The sequence below is a fragment of the Mytilus edulis genome, chromosome 6, assembly GCF_963676685.1.
Source record: "Mytilus edulis chromosome 6, xbMytEdul2.2, whole genome shotgun sequence".
Classification (NCBI taxonomy): domain Eukaryota; kingdom Metazoa; phylum Mollusca; class Bivalvia; order Mytilida; family Mytilidae; genus Mytilus; species Mytilus edulis.
In genome coordinates this window covers 85250143-85272293 of record NC_092349.1, presented here as the reverse complement: position 1 = coordinate 85272293, position 22151 = coordinate 85250143, and the positions used below count along the sequence as shown (strand labels likewise).

Here is a 22151-nt window from a genome sequence, read left to right as displayed (position 1 = left end):
TTAGCTAGCTTTAAACCCAAATTTAATCCACCATTTTTTACATAAGAACATAAGGAATATGATAGTTGTTATCCATTCTTTGATGTATTTGGTCTTTTGATTTTGTCATTTGATTAGGGACTATCCGTTTTGAATTTTACTCGGCGTTCGGTTTTTTCGCGATTTTACTTTTGAGTGTAATTTTTGTTTGATAAGACGTCTGCTCAACGTGTTTAATTTTTAAGCAGATAGATACTTTAATGGAGTTACATGAAATTCTAAGTTTTTCGTCAAAATAAAAAAAAAACACTACAGCTTACCTGTATGTCCATTGTTGATAAGTTTTAACTGGTTTGTTTTCTTTCCAAATCCCATGACTGTAAACGGTACCAGTCCTTCGTCATATTGAGCGTTCATAGCATCTGGAATGTCTATTGGTGATTGTGCCCTCCGATCACAAGCCTCATTGCCATGTAATGTCGTCCAGTTTGATGGCCCTGTAGATTAAAAATAGAAAAAAAACTTAACTCATCTCTAAATATATATTTATTATTTTACTTAATTTATAAAGCAAGTTATTTCTCTATGTTAAACGTTGTCTTGTCGGTTGTTTGTTTTCTTCAAATGAACAGAAAAATATTTAATTACTGCTTGTGTATTGGCAAGTGGTCACGTCAATTATATTTCACAATATCACGAACGATTGGGGATTCAAGTTCATTTGATATAAAGTACTTGTTTACTGAACATAGAAAATGATCGCGCGAGTGGGGCATCCGTGTACTATGGACACATTATTGTTGTTCAAATGTTTTTATGAGATGTTAGTGATGCTCTTTTTAAAGACGAACAAGGGGAGATAAAAACATATAAGAGAAAATAGATGATAAACTTATATACTATAATATAATAATGTCTATACCAACTGTCAGCGACTTTAATAAATATACTATATTTATAGATATTTTATTTAAAACTTTGTATGAATATTTCATTGTTTTATTTAAAACTTTGTATGAATATTTCATTGTTTTATCTAAAACTTTGTATGAATATTTCATTGATAAATACTAGCTGTACAATAAATAAGAACCTACCATATGGTGAACTGTAACCCCATTCTAAAATATAAAAAATGTAACGATAAAGTAAGCATAAAATAATTAAATATTATTTATAAGCGGTATTTTAAATTTTCATGAAATTGTGCACGCATTGAAAGTCCTTACATGCATCTGAATATCGATATTTTTCTACAATTAGCATTTCTTATCAACGAAAATCTATAAATCTATAGAATGCATGTAAAAAGTGGTGGAATATGTATTTTTTACCATCAGTTGGCGTTTCACGACAATAGTATTTTTAAAATATGCAAATAATATGCTTTAGGCTAAGTAAAAAAAACTCAAGAAACATACTGTGGTACCGAGATTGAAATCATAATACTAAGTCGCTGGCATTGACGTTAGGGAACAAAGCAACGATAAAGACTTCAAAAACTAATGTTGGAGCTAGTAGATATAAGAAGATGTGGTCTGAATGTCAATCAGACAACTCTCTCGTCCAAGTCACAATTTGTAAAATTAAAACATTATAGGTCAAAATACGGTTTTCAACACGGAGCCTTGGCTCACACCGAACAGCAAGCTATAAAGGACCCAAAAATGACTAGTTTAAAACAATTCAAACGGGAAGACCAACGGTATAATCAATATAAAAAAGGAGAAACGAGAAACACTTATGTACCACATCAACAAACGACAACAATTGAACATCAAAAACTTGTTTTTGTATTCAAATGCTCTTAACAAGTTTTCCTTATTTCTAGCAAAAATTCAGTTATAAGCCATGAACAAACTCGGATTGTTGGTACGACAAATGGCAATGGAATGGGATATATCTCTGGATATCGCGGTCAAACCGTGGTACGATAAATGGCAATTAAATGGGACATATCTGTTGGTATCTCGTTCAAGCTGTTAAGGTAATCTATGTAATGAAATGTTTTATGTAATTTCTATTCTTTATTCTTGATGTATTATATTTCTTATTCGGCAGACACCTGAAGGTTTTTCGATGTTAAATTTTATAGCATGTTTGCGTTATGTATTTGTGGATCAGAGATCAAATTGCAATTATTTGCAAGTAGAGCTCATTCAAAATTCAAACGACACGGGTTCCTTGGTACTTAATCGATGATGTGACCCGCTTCAAGGTTAGATATGCTTTTATTTTGCATAAATAAACATGATTAAAACACTTTTATTAGAAACATATTCCTTCTCAAATAGCAACAAAAAATTTAAATGTAAAATAAGGATCAAAATGTTTATCTAATGCTGTTTAAGACTTTTCAATAGTCATAAAAGTTCCTCTTGACTTAAAAAAATATGCATAACTTTCAAAGACAAAGAGGGCGAGCAAAGTTATAACAATATTACCCAGACGTTATATAAGGAATAAAATCCTTCAAATTATGCTAAATCATTGTATTTAACCATAACGTTTTATGGTTGTTTTAAAATACAGACAGTACTTGGCATATTAAAGATTTTTTTATATGCATGACAATGCCAAACTAATATCGCAAGCACGTGTAAATGAAAGGACACTTGAACTATACATTGATGAGACAATAACCATACAAGAAACAAAAAGACGTATAGAGGTCAAAATTCAAACAGTAATGAACAGTTCTATAGTTAGGTGTTAGTAATAATTAATATGTCAAACTCTAAATGTTCCTTAAATTAGAAAAGTATATATATAATATAATAATTTTTTCAAAGTTTAGCTCTTAGTAGAATTTCGTCAAATAAACAAAAACGTCATAATGACTTCTGATATTATGATACCCTAGGGGTCTAAAATAGATCACCAGCAGTATTTTAGATAGAACATGAAAATAGAATTTATAAATTTGGGCGTCTACTTTGCGTTCCAGCGGCGAAATACCTCGCGAAATACATAACAAGTGCAATGGAATTTCGGACAGCAAAGATAAAGAAAAAATTAAACATAATGGCATAAGTAAAAATTGCAGATTTTTAAAACACGTCTACTTTATATTCCACTGGTGACAGTTGATGTCTTGTGGAATGGAATTCGGACAACAATGACAAGAAAATATCGTGGTATATACTATATAGGTAAAAATAGCACATCTTTAAACGCACGTCTAATTTATAACAGTAGTGATATACAGAAAATAAACAATAGGAAATATATTGGATGACCTACTAATTCATTTAATATATACCTACGGTTATGGAATATTTATATAATGATTGCTATATATTATCAAAGATAAATAACATAACGACTCTTAATGTTAATTTCGAGTGATTTGTATGCTTTGTCGAGGTTACATTCTGTAATTGTGATAGGGACTTGTAAGAATGCAGCTGTTTAAGATTTTACAATGGTCCACATGAAGTAAACAAAATCTAAAATTTAATGCACACTTAAAAACCGCATAAATCTGGGTGTACTTGTATATGTCATCTAATATATGCATCTCATCTAGCCTTACTAACCTAGTCTTTGTTATGATACATCGTAACAATACTAGTATGATATAGGAAATATATAAACATTCAAAATTACATACGAAACTACAACGAATCAACCCTAACCACGATTTACTGATTTGTGATTGATGTAGGCCGCAATAGATATAAATCCATTAATATGTTTTCCTGTAAACACAAAACAATATCCATATTCATACATCGTGATTTAAGCAGTTATTTCCATGCCTTCTTTATGAAAATTCTGGCTATCGCCACCGTTTCTTCTGCATCAAATATTTTCAGTAGAAGACATCGAGTCACTTGTGAGTTAAACGAACAATTTCTAAAGGACTATCGATCTTTATATAAGAAACATATAATATTGCGTTCTTTGACAATATTGACCGATCAGTATTACAGAAGTCAAAACCAATAATCAGAAGATTATCATGGATGTACAAGACTCTGTAGTAAGAAGTTCGTCTTTACATATGGTACTTATCTTTGATTGCTTTTACATAATCAATATACTGTGGTTACGACAGATTAGCTTACGTACAATCAATACAAGACTGTTGACCACTGTAGTGATTGGTGGTATAATAGAATATACAATTTGTAGATATTCGTCAATAATGCGTTGAATTTTCATGTTGGCATATCATATTTGTAAGTTACAAGTAACTTTTTTCAAATTGTTATTTTTCAATCTTACTAAGGTTCTATATCATTCTGAATTGAAATCCAACTACTCTGATTAAAATGATGAATTGTATCATGCAATGCTGATTTCTATTGGTTAAAATTCTAAAGACTTTTTTTTATGGTTTTTTTTTTTTTTTTTTTTTTGATTTGTCATTAACATCCACATTTCTTTCCATTTACGTTTTACGACACAATCCGCAGAAAAATACAATTTACTAAAGCATTGCACACATTTTGTCACACCAATAATGTAAGTTTAAAAAGTAAACGGACAAAAACAACAAAAAACAGCAGTCAAAATGAGTTCAATACAACTGTTCAAAGGTATTGCTAGTTCAATAGGTACATTTAATGCACCTGAAAAAACAAAGATCACTGAAGCAGAACAATGTACAGTAGAAAAGTTCTTTTTCATCTTCTTTTTGCTACAGCAGATACCCTTTCTCTCCATCAAAACGATTACATTTATCAATTCATTTGACATTCCGTAATATCTATTAAACGTTCAAATCTTCTAGAATCATTATCTAATGAGTTATGTAATTGGGAATACATGATAATTAACGATAACAGCTTCCGGATGACAGTAGTAAAATACTAAAATATCAGAGAAATATGACGGGGAACAAATCATTAGCCAAATTATTTCAGTAGTATTTTGGTGGACACTTTTACAAATATGAGTATCTTGTACTGCAGTTTTTGAATAAATTTTATATTTGCAACAAGATATAGCCTAGATACAACATTGTGTGAAAAATCAAAGGAGCAGGAGTAAATTGAAATATGTTTTACAGACTTAAGATATGTTTTTAATATCCTTTATAGAGGTATGAGATTTTTTCTCTCTGTGAATTAGTCTAACATTTTGTTTTTTAAGGGGGGATAAATCTTTCATAACTAACTTTACAGCATGTTTGAAGGTAGTATGGTACCTATACTTGCTTATATCTGCGTCCTTTGATGCCTGCTGGATAGTTATCTCATTAGCAATTATATAACCTCTTCTTAGTCTTATATAATAAAGATTCAGCAATTAGCTTACAGTCATTATAGTTCTTTTCAGTTTGTTTGGGTTTTTTTTCTCATAAATATGTACTATTTTAACTTCTACGAGTAAATAACAACTACTGTACCGTGAACAGATCCTCATTGATTGCAAAAGATTTATCAGAATAGCATCTGGTACTATATACTTTTAAGAACTGATATATATACTTTAATTTCTAATTCTTTAAGCATTTTTAGCAAATACGAAAATATCTTCTATATATATAGTTGTTATTAAAGTAAATAAAATATTTGATTTTAGAACATTAAATGTTGTTTTGAACCAATATATTAGAAACGTTTAAGCTGAACAAGAGAACTTTGTCTAAGAAGGAATTTATCTGACGATCAACAGTTACACACTAAACAAGATGGTCTATGTTTATAATTAAGTTCTTCTGGTATTTTTTTTTTCAAGAATGAAATATTCAGATTATTTAAATTGTTTAAACAAATTTCCTGCTGCCAGATATATGTACTGAATGAATCTTTCTAAAATCAAGTCAATTACGCAATCAAACAGAATGTTTCTACGCTCGTGGATGGGTTTTTTTTTGTCGACAAAATACGTTTTTCAGCTGTTATTAGACAGACAAGCTTATTCAGTTCGCTCGACAATTTAAAAAAATCGTCCTCCTCCCCCTCCAACAACTCAATCGTCCTCCTCCCCCTCCAATAATCCAATCGTCCCCCTTCCCCTCCAACAACCCAATCGTCCTCCTCTCCCTCCAACAACCCAATCGTCCTCCTCCCCCTCCAACAATCCAATCGTCCTTCTTCGCCTCCAACAACCCAATCGTCCTCCTCCCCCTCCAACAATCCAATCGTCCTCCTTACCCTCCAACAACCCAATCGTCCTCCTCCCCCTCCAACAACCCAATCGTCCTCCTTCCCCTCCAACAACCCAATCGTCCTCCTCCCCCTCCAACAACCCAATCGTCCTCCTCCTCCTCCTCCAACAACCCAATCGTCTTCCTCCCCCTCCAACAACCCAATCGTCCGCCTTCCCCTCCAACAACCCAATCGTCCTCCTCCCCCTCCAACAACCCAATCGTCCTCCTTCCCCTCCAACAACCCAATCGTCCGCCTTCCCCTCCAACAACCCAATCGTCCTCCTCCCCCTCCAACAACCCAATCGTCCTCCTCCCCCTCCAACAACCCAATCATCCTCCTCCCCCTCCAACAACCCAATCGTCCTCCTTCCCCTCCAACAACCCAATCGTCCTCCTTCCCCTCCAACAATCCAATCGTCCTCCTTCCCCTCTAACAACCCAATCTTCCTCCTCCCCCTCCAACAATCCAATCGTCCTCCTTCCCCTCCACCAACCCAATCGTCCTCCTCCCCCTCCAACAATCCAACTCCCTTTGAAAATCATATGTTATTACCAATAAAGGACGCGAGAGTTTGAATAAGTAAGTACCACAATTGATTTTTTTTCTATCAAAAGTGATGAATACTTTGACTAGCAACTATATAATGTGTGTTTTTTTACACAAGTTTATAATTGAACTCTAATATGTTCTATTATTCTATGTATTGTATTTCTTTGTATTGCATTGTATTGTATAACATTGTTTGATTGTTTGATTGTATTGCTTGACTCTTATGGGTGTAATTTGGCAATACAGATTTATATAATGATACTGTACTACTCATCTTCTTCTTGGTGTGTATACATTACTACCTCAAAACAACAACTATTCCAAAACGTACCTTGTCCTTGAAGGTATGAAGCTAGACATAGCAGTAATTGTTATTAAAGCTGATAGGATCTAGCTTAATCTTTATACATTGTTACGTTTTAGATATGTAACAAGGTTTATCAGTATCTGGTGTAAGTTTATGTACTTCAGGTCTCTGCCAAATATTTTAAGTATACACGAGTATTTTAAGAACCACTCTATGTATATAAGAGGCTTGAGAATTTTAATTTCGGCATTGAGTGGTATGTTGGGTGTGTGTAATGAACTTCTTTAATCATCTTAATTTTGATATCTTTAAATATGTTTTTATCAATTATTGAAGGGCGTCATTCGCTCTTACTATCGCTTGGAAGCTTAGGTCATGTGATCACATTTAGATACCGTATCCCACCCTTTGAGATATAAAATACACAAAAATTAAAATATCGTATTCATATAATTTGAACTTTTCCCTGTAAATCGTATATCTTTTATGCTTTCGATAGAGCCTGGTGAATGAAATTTAAGATTCACAAAAGAAAATGATTTCCCCGTACCAATTTTGTGAACTTTCCATTATTATATAGCAACATTTTAACGCCTGCAAAACAAAAGGAGTATATATCTCAGTTGATACAATATTCCAGGGCTTGCATTTCTTATCATGATTTCCGTGATAGAGGGTTCTTTTATACGATAAAACCATATAAAGTTATGGTTCCAATTTGTAACGTTGAAGTCTTCCTTAATTTAAAAGGACACAATCACTAGATGTATGATGATCATTATGACATATCTGTGTCACAGATAACCATGGATACTTTGCAATTGTCGTACATTTTTTGTAATCACTTCCGGAGGAGCATCCCAGATCAATCATCTCCTACACGTGGAGGATATATCTTTTATTTTATTCGATCATAAACTTTTGGATTTTTTTCAGGAAAAGTATCCCTTAAAACTTTGAGATTGTTCTGTTGTGTTTCTTGTATTTGTGTTCGGGTTTTTTGTATGTTCTTTTGTATTGAGACTCTAAAATCTTTTAAAGATTGGCCTTCCCACAAGGTTTGGCATACACGATGAGAGTTATTATCAAACACATAAGAATAAAACTTTACGTAATATCATTGGTCCAAATGAATACTATATCCCTTATACTTTTGTGTCCGCTGTGATGAGGAAACTAGAGATGTATGCTTAGTCATAGAGTATAACATCCTGGATGCGGATGTTAGATATGCGGATGTGGATCTATTATGATTTATAATTAAATCGAGAAAAAAAATAAAAGTAGGAAGTCATATTATAAATTGAATACGGATTGTTCAACTATCATTTGGCCTAAATTAATTAAAGTTGAATTCATTATAAAAAAAAAAGACATGTCAATATATAAATAACATACAGCTGCCAGGGTGATAGAGCAGATTGTTACCCCGAGAAAACATTTGTCTGTTTCATTTTTAGCCATGACGTTGTCAGTTTGTTTTAGATTTATGAGTTTGACTGTCCCTTAGATATCTTTCGTCCCTCTTTTGTCAACCGCGGCGAAACCAAGGTTGACACTGTTTTTTTCGAGGGGTACCAATCTGCTCTATCACCCTCTCATCTATGTGTTATTTAATTTATTATACCGAATGTCCTATCACTATTGTCTTGTACAGATTAATTTTCAATAATCAACGTTACGGGTATTAGAAAAAAAAACAAATGTTAAGCAAGATGTTTTATTGATGTGTTTCAGCTTTTGATTTTGACATTTGACACTTGAAGGACTAAACCTTTGAATTCTTTATGGAGTCGGTATTTTTGCTATATTACTTTTAACAACAACAAAGTATTATTATTAATTAAAGATGTGAAAGATATTTTCTCTGAATTTTGATAGTTTTGAAAATACTTAAAAATTAGGGGTTTAACTGTTTGACACAAAAATCTTTAAAAAAAAAAAACGTTTTCAAATATATTAGAATAGCTTTTTTGCTCAATCTCTAACCCAGTTGACCTTTATTACAAACTGAAACATAGTTTTAATTAGATGGTCTGTTGTAAGGGGTAAAAATTACAAATGTATTCTCGTTGTTCAGTGACAACCCAAATGCCTTACCCTTCAACACAGGTTTTAACGTGTTTATGTCTTGAATTTGTATTAAATATTTGCCATTAATGAATTGTAATCATAAGAATAAAAAAATACACAACGAAACAACAACCAAATGCAGCCAAATAGTAAAATGGAATAACCACATAAATGCCATACAGGTCTTATCAGTTCCTCTACACAATGATAACTAGCCTTTCAACACAGAGGTTGTGATTTCGAACCCTGCTCATTGTCGATATGTATAAGTCAGATCTAATGGACCAGTTTTGTATAAGTCAGATCTAATGGACCAGTTTTGTATAAGTCAGATCTAATGGACCAGTTTTGTATAAGTCAGATCTAATGGACCAGTTTTGTATAAGTCAGATCTAATGGACCAGTTTTGTATAAGTCAGATCTAATGGACCAGTTTACTGCGAAAGTTCAGAGGTTCACTCCGGTACTAGGGCTTGATCTACCAATACAAACTGGCTGTGATATAGCCAAGAGTTCTAAAATTTTGTTAAACACCAAAACCAATCAATCAATTATAAATGTCTCCGAATGCACTTATAATTTCAAAATATAATACAGAAAGATACCATGAGATTGTTAGAACGAATGGGTATACTTGTATCTGATTTACCAGACTATATTAGGGTTGTAGCAAAATGGATATCGTTCAATAATTAAGAAGGTGGTATCGTTTAGGAATTTGGTCTCATTTATGGATAAAGTATGAACAATGTACGATAACTAATATAAAAAGATAATGTTACCACATGTTAGACAGTATCGGTTAGATTTACACACGTCAGGAGTCTTCAAATCTTATCGAATCAGCAGAATAAGTTTTAGCACTGTATATGTAATTATCAAAATTGACGTAATTCATAATAATCAATGGTGTAATCCTTAATATCAATCACATATCCTCTGATTAATTTCTTCAAAATCCAAGACAATCTGATCAAAACCCTACTTCTACATAGTCGTACTGATTACAAGTTTTGCAAAAAAAAAAAGAAGTTTGTTATGATTCCTGTAATCTTTTAACTACATACTAATTCTTAAAACTTCAATACCCCCCCCCCCCCCCCAAAAAAAAACACACACACACACAAACACACACACAAAAACGTAACCACAATTATAAACTACACTCATCCTTCTTGTATACAAAAATCGTTTGCCGGAGACTTATTAATGAAGTGTGCACAAGTTTGATAAATCTCATGTTCAGGACTTTTACAACTGGTGTGCTCGATAATTCAAAACTGGTGCACTAGACTCAAATACTCGTGAGCACGTTCCGTTATAGGGTTAAAACTGACAAAAAAATACAAAAAATGAAAGATGAAAAGGACAGTTTTCCTTTGAAGAAGCATAGCTTTGAATAATTGACAGTTACATTCAATTTGGCATGGAAACCTGTATGTGACTGCAAATAAAACCTTTAAGGTCGTCTATTTAAATCTTCTTAAGAAATAAGAATGTTCATACTGATCAAATATAACATGTATACATGGGATAAGAGCTACTTGTCTCTTGACTAGTAATTTCCTCTAATGAATCAGCTTATAAAAGTTTAAATTACTTTCAAAAATCAATGTCACACTACAGTTACAGTATTTTTTCCTGTGTTATATTATTATATTTATAAGTATATATATATTTATCAAGACACATTTGATGGGATTAGACAATTATACTTAACGCCTTCATTTTGTAATTTGAAGTATATTTTTTCACAACTATTCCTGTGTATGGATTAGTCTCTTTCAACCAAGGGCGACACAGACTATCTAGTTACAACCTAAGCTAAGATCCAAAATCATGAAGTATTTTCTTTTGTCGCTACACCATTTATTTCTTGTCGTTCCGGTGGTCTCAGGGTAGCGTGTACTCCTAGAGTGCGAAAGGTCGTGGGTTCTTCAAAATATAGACTATAAAAATGTGTTTGATGTCTTTCCGCTAGGTAGATCAATTGGTAAGAGCAAAGACAGACAGTGTGACACGTCTTCCAGGGAACTGTAGCCCTGTTTTTTGCCTTTACGTGCATTTAACTAACTTGCCACTAAACGTTAACAGCTATCCATTCATCATTCATCACAGTCTTGTCCCGCTGTGATGTGTTATGTATATGTATTATAGTGCACATAAAATTAATAGATATTATATTTTAGATATAGATGTCCAATAATTAATAAAATATAGATATTGTTTTACTGAAATATTGTTCAGCTATAGACTGAAATTAAATCCTTGAATACTGTTTTTAACGGTATACATATTGATTTGTGTATTCATAAATTAAAACCCAACTAGATAGTTATTAGTTTGTAGATATAAGAAGATGTGGTATGAGTGCCAATGAGACAACTCTCCATCCAAGTCACAAGTTGTTAAAGTTAACAATTTTGCATTTACGTTCCTCTACTTGTCATTCCTATATTTTGTCATTATACAATGTCATGTTTTTTATAATGAGCTAATATATATATAAAAAAGGGGAGACGTGGTATGATTGTCAATGAAACAACTCTTCATAAGATACCAAATGATACAGAAATTAACAGATATATGTCTCCAGTCTTCTCGTTTGAATTACATAGAAGCGAGAAAAAAGATAAAGAATAATAAAAAAAAGAAAAAAAAGAATGGAGAAGATGGTCCTGCCTTATTTTTTTTTTTTTTATTTATTTCAAATACAGACACGAAGAACCTATCAAATCTTCTTTTATTCAATTTGGGTTATTTTTAAATTTCAATTTCTCTGCCATCGACCAGGATTATATTGGAAATCATTTGAACACGAAAATGTATCCTGTTATATTAAGTCACATTAAAATTTTTTGTTCAAAGTCAGGAATCTTTTATCTTATAAAATTGTTATCGCTTTTACCCTAATATTTGTTCACAGCTGATAGAGACCTGACATTGTTAGGACTATTTTTACAATATACATCTATATATACATTATTCATTTTTTTTTTTTTTTTTTGCTGTTTAGTTTTCAAAGTATTTTCAATGAGAAATTTTGAACAAGTATCATTTGTACATTGCACTTTGGAAATTATTGTACAGTCTAACGATATATTTTGATAAAAGTCAGAACACGAAACTTTGAACATCAGAGAACACTGATTTACATAAACATAAATCTAAATACAATTAAATATAATTGAATATCTTGCATTTATGCCTTATCCTATAAAAAGATGAAAACAACGTTTAAAAGTATAAAACAGCTATCATTGTGCATTAACCATACTATCAAGGTGTAAATGGGGCTAACGTCCTCGGGGTTATATCGATTATTATCTTGTATCATGTAGGAGACAAGCTGCCTTAAATCAAATGTCTGAAACAAGCATTGATGAAGACTTCTCAAAGTCGGAATCAATAAACTGGACATTACTGGAGGAAGATATATCTGTATGTGTTTATCGTTAGAACCACATTTACATACATAAGCTGTCATCGGTATATTGATCGATTGCAGATTTACTGACTATCGAAGTTAAACGTTAACAAGATGCTCCGCAGGGCGCAGCTTTATACGACCGCAGAGTTCGAACCCTGAACAGTTGGGGCAAGTATGGACACAACATTCAAGCTTGATACAGCTCTGAATTTGGATTGTGATTAAATAGTTGGCACAACATAGGTTTCTGACACAGAAAAAATGTGGTCTAGGAACTTTAAACTTAAAAACTTAAAAGTTTTAAATTGGACAATTACCTAGTATGGGCCAATATCCAAAATATAAAAAATGGTTAGATTCAGAATATCAAAGAACCCCAAAAATTCAATTTTTTATGAAATCAAATAAAGTTCAATTTTGGACCCTTTCGACCTCAATGTGGACCAATTTGATAACCGGGCCCAAATGTCAAAAATCTAAATACATGGTTAGATTCAGCATATATCAAAGAACCCCATATATTCAATTTTTGTTGAAATCAAACAAATTTTAATTTTTGACCCTTTGGACCTTAATGTAAACCAATTTGAAAACGGGACAATACTGTGCAATTGAATATTTCTTGCTATTGCGCAATACTGTGCAATTGTAAATTTCTTGCTATTGCGCAATATTGTGCAATTGAAGATTTCTTGCTATTGCACAATACTGTGCAATTGAAGATTTCTTGCTATTGCGCAATACTGTGCAATTGAAAATTTCTTGCTATTGCACAATACGAATGGGTATACTTGTATCGAATTTACCAGACTGTATTATGGTTGCAGCAAAATGGATATCGTGCAATAATTAAGAAGGTGATATCATTTAGGAATTTGGTCTCATTCATGGATAAAGCAGGGAAAATGCAAGATATCCAATCAAATATAATGTTACCACATGTTAGACATTATCAGTTAGATTAACACACTTCAGGAGTCTTCAAATCTTGTCGAATCAGCAGAAAAAGCTTTAGCACTGTACATGTAATTATCAAAATTGACGTAATTCATAATATTCAATGGTGTAATCCTTATTATACTGCAATCAGCTATTTTACTATACAGATAAATATGGAACGCCGTAACTGCCTTATGTTAAAAACTTACATTATACGATGGTACTTTGACATTATATGATGGTACTTTAACATTATACGATGGTACTTTGACATTATATGATGGTACTTTGACATTATACGATGATACTTTGACATTATATGATGGTACTTTGACATTATACGATGGTTCTTTGACATTATACGATGGTACTTTGACATTATATGATGGTACTTTGACATTATACGATGGTACTTTGCCATTATATGATGGTACTTTGACATTATATGATGGTACTTTGTCATTTTGTAAAGACAAAAGGAATCATGCGAAATTAGAAAAATACAAAATGGAGTAATCACTCATATTGAGTGTACTGAAGAAGGTTGATTTGAAGCATGCGTTTGTACATTTTGAAAGAGAAAAGATACCACCAAACATTGTGGGTATGCTTTCGAGACATGAATTAGAAGCTCTATGAGTTTCAAATACAGCAGACATGATTAAGCTTCGAATTGAGTGTATTACATTTTAGGCTATCAAACCACAGAAACTTTAAGGAAGTTCGGGACCTCCTATATTTGACATAGACAAATCTACACTTGAAAATTTACTTGATGATTGATTTTTGATCTCGGATGTTGCAAAGCTTTTACTTGTATCTGAACGTACAATATATCGAAGAATGGCACAGTTTGATCTGAGTATACGTACATTTTCAGAACTTAAAGATGATGACCTTGATGTTGTATTGGGAGAAACTATTCAAGAGTTTCCTCTGTGTGGTGAAAATATGCATAAAAACTTTGGAATAAATGACTATTTAAAGTGTTTGGGAATTATTACAAGAAATTAAATTTTTTGATAAATTAACACAAGTTGATCTTTAAAATTTCAGCATCTTATATTTAGGAGATAACTGTATTGTATTTTAAGCTCCGACGGCATCAATTGGGGATTTGATGGTCGCAAATTAAGTTTACTGGCGACGCGTTAACGGAGACAGTAAACGGGTATTTGCGACCATCAAATCCCAAATTGATGCCGTCGGAGCTTAAAATACAGTATTGTTATCTCCATTCTAATGAAACTGACAGAAAACAACGTTAAAACATGTATTTAAAATCTGTCATATGCCGTCTGCGCTTGCGCGTACGTCCCATAGCATCAATTGTCAATTGATGCCATGTAAGAAAGTGACGTTATCCAATCAAAATGAACGTAACAAACGTTGTTGCATTAGAATTTGTAATAGCCTGTGTTGGCTAGGATGCACTTCGTCAGAACCTTGCTATGAACATTATGAACATTTCTTTAGCATTTGATTTTATTGTTAAAGATATTTTCCACAAGATCGCTAACATAGATTGTTTTGACCTCGATTATGACTGACAAAATCAGAGTACGGATTCACTCTATGTACACACTCGTGCTCATTTATGAACATAAAAACATACAAATACATGTACAACTACGGCAAGCCGTTCTCGTCAAAACTATGTTTAAACTATTTTTCGAAAAATTTACACACTGAGAATTACAACAAAGCACACTGAGATTTAAAAACATCAAAACGCACATTGAGAATTGAGAATTACACACTGAGAATTGAAAATTACACACTGAGAATCAAAAATTACACACTGAGATTTCATAAAGACGCACTGAGATTTCAAAAATGAAAAACGCACACTGAGAATTGAAAATTACACACTGAGATTTCAAAAAGACACACTGAGAATAAATAAACTGAAAACACACACTGAGAATTAGAAATTACACACTGAGAATTTAAAATTACACACTGAGATTTGTGCGCACTTTTTATGCGCACATAACTTATTAGCATACTTAATCTGAATCTATTACAAGCTTAAAACAACAAGGGGACAAAACTCGTTAGTCCTGCGATTTGGTTTCAAATTATTAATAAAAAAAACTTTAGAAATATACCCACTTACTCTTATTACAAAATATAACCAAATGGTGAAAAACTTTATTAAAATTATAAGAAAACATTGAAACAATCTGCAAAAGAATGCAATGAAATTTTTACTCAAGTGTCTATTATAGCATATAAACGTAACAAAAATATAAAAGATTAACAGCGAAATCAGGGAAACAGTTGGAAGACTTTGAAAAGGGACACATGTTTAATTACTGGTTGAAGGAATCGCATTTCATTATAATGACAAGAGTTCTTGAGATCAAGATATAAATCTGTTGAATTATTCATCTCATGAATATTCATTAGTAATTTGCATATTAATCTCAGTGCGTATTTTTGAAATCTCAGTGTGTAATTAACAATTCTCAGTGTGTGTTTTTCAATTTATTTCATCTCAGTGTGTCTTTTTAAAATCTCAGTGTGTAATTTTGAATTCTCAGTGTGTGTTTTTTATTTTTTTAAATCTCAGTGTGTTATTTTAGGTTTTTAATTCTCAGTGTGTATTTTTTTTTCGAAAAAAGGGTTTAAACATAGTTTTGACGAGAACGGCTTGCCATGTACAACACTGTGTTCAGTCTTCTACGATGACAGCACCCATATTACAAAGTGAACTACACCATTGTACACAAAGTCCCATACATTATTTCATAGTTCATATCAATCAACTCAAAAGTTGTTTGTTTGCATTTCCATTAAACGAAATCATCCCCTGCCACTATCTATGATGGAAGAAATGTGTCAAAGTTACAACAATTATTTTACACCATATGTGTAAAAGTCAAATATCTGCAGCCTAGGTAAAAAGATATAAACAAGCTTGAGACGTCAAGTTAACACTAAAACGGTTATTTGACCTGACGGTCACGACACACATTCTGGCAATACACTCATGTGCCATACATCTAAAGTCTAGGGCAAAAGACAAACAAGGTGTGTCCTGGACAAGCGTCACTGAAAAAAAAAAGAGAGAGACTAAAACAACATGTCTCTCTTCATCAAATAAAAGACATAATGGAAGTCAAGTTCATTGGGGCAATTGTTTGAGGTTAGGATAAGTGCTGATATAAACTTACCCCACCTTTGCTTGTGATCTAAAAGCATACTCAAACATTCAAATAATCTCTTTATTCAAGTAACTTTTTAACAATTTCAACTAAAGCTAATTAATACAAACAATCAAATATAAAATTGAGAATGAAAATGGGGAATGTGCCAAAGAGACAACAACCCGACCATAGAAAAAATCAACAGCAGAAGGTAACCAACAGGTCTTTAATGTAGCGAAAAATTCCCGCACCCGGAGGCGTCCTTCAGTTGACCCCTAAACAAATATATACTAGTTCAGTGATAATGAACGCCATACTAATTTCCAAATTGTACACAAGAAACTAAAATTAAAATAATACAAGACTAACAAAGGCCAGAGGCTCCTGACTTGGGACAGGCGCAAAAATGCGGCGGGGTTAAACATGTTTGTGAGATCTCAACCCTCCCCCTATACCTCTAGCCAATGTAGAAAAGTAAACGCATAACAATACGCACATTAAAATTCAGTTCAAGAGAAGTCCGAGTCTGATGTCAGAAGATGTAACCAAAGAAAATAAACAAAATGACAATAATACATAAATAACAACAGTATACTAGCAGTTAACTGACATGCCAGCTCCAGACTTCATTAAACTGACTGAAAGATTATGATTTCATCATATGAACATCAGGCACAATCCTTCCCGTTAGGGGTTTAGTATCATACCATCATAACATATATGAGAAGAACATAACCCGTGTCATGTCAACAACTGGTTTTTGAATAAATGTGTTTAGTTCCGATGCAAAGACCCTATAAGTGAATCAATATTAACGCCAAAATATGCAATCTTTAATGACCTGACAACAGTATCGTAATTATATCCCTTCTTAATAAGTCTATTCAAAGGTTTTGTTAGTTTTTGAGGTGAATACTGACACCTTTGTGCTTTATAAAGAATATTTCCATAAAAAATTGGATGTGAAATACCTGAACGTATAAGAAGTCTGCATGTTGAGCTATATTTACGAATGATGTCCTTATACCGATGACAAAATTTAGTAGATGTTTTGACTAGTTTGTGATATAGAAAAATCTGGTGTAATAATTTTTCAGCAATACATAAATTTCTCTCGTTAAAATCTAAAACATTGTTACATTCACGAGCGAATCGTACACGTTGAGATATATAAACACCGTAAGATGGTGACAAGGGAACGTCACCATCTAAAAATGGATAATTAACGATAGGAAATGAAAAATCATCTCTTTTATCATAAATTTTAGTATTCAGCTTTCCGTTAGTGATATAGATATCAAGATCGAGGAAAGGGCAGTGGTCATTGTTAGTATTAGCTTTATGTAATGTAAGTTATATAGTCTATGTACAAATAATGTGCTCCCCAACAAATATGGGCACTTCCATGAGGGGACTCTATATGTGCCTATACCAAGTCAGGAGCCTGTAATTCAGTGGTTGTCGTTTGTTTATGTATTACATATTTGTTTTTCGTTCATTTTTTTTTTATATAAATAAGGCCGTTAGTTTTTCTCGTTTGAATCGTTTTACGTTGTCATTTCGGGGCCTTTGATAGCTGACTGTGCGATATGGGCTTTCCTCATTGTTGAAGGCCGTACGATGACCTATGATTGTTAATTTCTGTGTCATTCTGGTCTCTTGTGGACAGTTGTCTCATTGGCAATCATACCACATCTTCTTTTTTATATCTTATACGTTCAGGTATTTCACATCCAATCTTTTATGGTAATATTCTTTACAAAGCACAAAAATGTCAGTTATCACCTCAAAAGCTTACAAAACCTTTAAACAGATTTCTTAAGAAGGGATATAGTTACGATACTGTTGTCAGGTCATTAAAGATTGCATAGTTTGGCTTTAATATTGATAAACTTATAGGGTCTTTGCATCGGAACTAAACACATTTATTTAAAAAACAGTTGTTGGCATGACACGGGTTATGTTCTCATATATTTTATGATGGTATGATACTAAACTCCTAACGGGAGGGATTGTGCCTGATATTCATATGATGAAGACATAATATTTCAATCAGTTTAATTGAGGTCTGGAGCTGGTATGTCAGTTAACTGCTAATAGTCTGTTGTTATTTATGTATTATTGTCATTTTATTTACTTTCTTTTGTTACATCTTCTGACATCGGACTCGGACTTCTCTTGAACCGAATCTTAATGTGCGTATTGTTGTATGCGTTTACTTTTCTACATTGGCTAGAGGTATAGGGGGAGGGTTGATATATAATAAACATGATTAACCCCGCCGCAATTTTGCGCCTGTCGCAAGTCAGGAGCCTCTGGCCTTTGTTAGCCTTGTATGACTTTTAATTTTAGTTTCTTGTGTACAAATCGGAGTTTAGTATGACGTCAATTATCACTGTACTAGTATACATATTTTAAGGGGCCAGCTGAGGACGCCTACGGTTGCGGGAGTTTCTCGCTACATTGAATACCCATTGGTGGCCTTCGGCTGTTGTCTGCTCTATGGTCGGGTTGTTGTCGCTTTGACACATTCCCCATTTCCTCAATGTTTTTTCAATATATTATGATTTATGTTGCTTTTAATAATAAACATTACCAAATGATATGAAAATGTAAAATAAAAATTGCAGAAGACACCCGAGCTACTCGAAATTGACAAAGCAAAGTAAAATGTTAAAGTACCATCATATAATGTCAAAGTACCATCGTATAATGTCAAAGTACCATCATATAATGTCAAAGTACCATCGTATAATGTCAAAGTACCATCGTATAATGTCAAAGTACCATCGTATAATGTCAAAGTACCATCATATAATGTCAAAGTACCATCATATAATGTCATAGTACCATCGTATAATGTCAAAGTACCATCATATAATGTCAAAGTACCATCGTATAATGTCAAAGTTCCATCGTATAATGTCAAAGTACCATCATATAATGAAAGTTTTTAACATAAGGCAGTTACGGCGTTCCATAGATAAAGCTATACGTACAAACGTTAGCTTTATACGTCAATGACCTCAACTAACCTATAAGCCCCGCCTCCTTACCGGAACTACTGTATTTCATCAACAACGTCACGTCACGACCATGACAACGTGAAGTAACAATGGTCAAACTTTTATGAATTTAAACTTTTATGTCTTCAAATTGGTTATTTATATACCATATTTATCAAATGATATTAATTAAGTTCATTTTCCCTTTCTAGTCCCTTAATATGTCAATGTCTTACCGCCTGGACTACGCTCATAGGGAAATACCCCAAAATGGTACCCCAAGAGGGAAATTCAAAACACTTTTTTTTAACAATATTTGTTACATATTTTTTTAATTTTTTATTTTTTTTAACGATTTCAGTATAAAAACAATATACGTATAGTGTCTTGAAATATGAAATTTATTTGTATTCGGCACGAAACGGGAAAATGCTCGGTAGAACCTCGCATTTTCCCGTTTCTAAGCCTCATACAAATAAATTTCATATTTCAAGACACTATACGTATATTGTCTAAATATCAATCACATATCCTTCTATTAATTTCTTCCAAAAACAAGATAACCTGATAAAAACGCTACTTCTACATAGTCGTACTGAAGAGTAGTTTTGCAAACAAAAAAACTATTACAGTTGTATAATTCCCGTGTAATCTTTCAACTACCACGATTGAAAGCTGTAATACTAGTTCTGATATACAAAACCTGTCTTTGTGACCCTCGTCATTTTCTCCTTTGTAGGCAATATATATACTATCATCGCTAATTTATTAGCAAATGAACGTGAATTTGTTTGTTGTTTGCCGGAGATTTATTCTAGTGCGCACCAGTTTGAAAAATCTCGTGTACAGTACTTTTAAAATAGTGCGCTCCATATCATAGACATACAGTGGGCGTGACATTTATACTCGTGAGCACGTCTTTATAGAGCCAGTCAAACTTTGTCGGTCAAAAAGCCGAGAACACGAATTTGAAAGTCGTGCCAACCATTTTGAAAGGTGATCAAAAGTCGTGCTAACCATTTTGAAAGTCGTGCGCACCTATATTTTGAAAGTCATGAGCACGAGTTCGAAAGTCGTTCGCATAAGTTTGAAAGTGGTTTTTTTAAACAATGTAAGTGAAATATCCCCCTTTTATTTAACTGACAAAAACATGAAAAAACGAAAGGTGATAAGGACAATTTCCCTTTGTAGAAGCACATCTTTGATAATTGACAGTTTCACTCATTTTTGCATGTCAACCTATGAATGCAACGAAAACCTTTATGATCGTCCTTTTCAAACTCTATAAAGATAAAATTCTCATACTGATCAAATATACATGTATACATGGGACAAAAGCTACTTGTCTCTTGACGAGTAATTTCCTCTAATGAATCAGCTTATAAAAGTTTAAATAACTTTCAAAAATCTATGTCACACTACAGTTACAGTATTTTTTCCTGTGTTATAATATTATATAGTAAACACTCAAAACACATTTGAGGGGATTAACGTGACAATTATACTGAACGCCTTCATTAGGTAATTTGAAGTATAATTCCCGTATGGATTAGTCTATTTCAACCAAGGACGACAGACTATCTAGTTACAACCTAAGCAAAGATCCAAAATCATGAAGTATTTTCTTTCGTCGCTACACCATTTATTTCTTGCCGTCCCGGTGGTCTCAGGGAAGCATGTACTCCTAGAGTGCGGGAGGTCGTGGGTTCGATCCCCGACCGGATCAAAACATAGACCGTAAACATTATGTTTGCTGCTTCTTCGCTAGGCACGTAGCAGCAAAGACTGATAGGGTGACATGTCTTCCCAAAAACTGTAGCTTTCTAAGCTAAAACGTGAAAGATCCCGCTGAGAGTACAAAGCTGGGTACATATTCATATATGTTCTTCGGCCTAGGCCTTTATATGCATGGACTTTAAACGATCACCCATCCACCATTCATCAGTCTCTTCCCGCTGTGTTGAGTTAGGTGTAAGGATTAGTGCATATAAAAATAATTAACATTCATGGCTTTTTTGGGGGGAGGGTGTTGCTGTTGCTGTTTAATTTTCATAGTATTTTAGAAAGGAGTAGGTTCGGTAAGGGCTGATTTTGGCCTCAAATTTCAAGTTCATCTGACGAAAGATTTTAACAAGATTTTAGACACTTTTTAAACACTTAAGTGTCTATTTCAGTTGATTCAATAAGTTTATGGGAAAGATTTTAACTGATTTACTCATTAAAAACGCTCCGATTCTTGCTGAAATACGAATAATCTATCAAATATGCCCAAAAATGTCACTTATCAGATGTTTTTGTCAAAAATGAAAGTGGCCGCATCCGTGTTCATCCACAACCTTTATATATGTTATGTATTATCATCAAATACAACTTATATTTCAATATTAAGAATGAAAACGAATGCGGCAACTTTCATTTAACACGGAAACCGTCTAAAATTTAACTAAAATGCTAAAGTTTTCAGTAATTTAGCATGACTTAATGATGCTAGTACCCAATATTTGTGCATTGTATTGTCAAAAACAGCCCATATTAATGTAGCAGAAGCATTTTACTTTCCAATGTATAACTAAAGATATACATTTTAACAATTTTGTAAAACTGTTATATTTT

At 32.9% G+C, this 22151-nt stretch overlaps 1 protein-coding gene and 1 pseudogene across 2 annotated transcripts in view; one reads left to right on the top strand and one right to left on the bottom strand.

Moving 5' to 3' along the window:
* Positions 1–22151, bottom strand: part of LOC139528757 (carbonic anhydrase 2-like) — a 38504-nt gene that overhangs the window by 8769 nt on the left and 7584 nt on the right. Inside the window, exons 2-3 of one of the 2 annotated variants that reach the window (XM_071324943.1) lie at positions 1077–1100; positions 300–476 (exon numbers count right to left, since the gene is read on the bottom strand). In XM_071324943.1, coding sequence (XP_071181044.1) covers positions 300–476; positions 1077–1100 — 201 coding nt within the window. The remainder of the gene's footprint in view (positions 1–299; positions 477–1076; positions 1101–22151) is intronic. The other variant, XM_071324945.1, reaches the window with a different exon arrangement.
* LOC139528974 (uncharacterized) lies at positions 6032–6641 on the top strand (annotated as a pseudogene).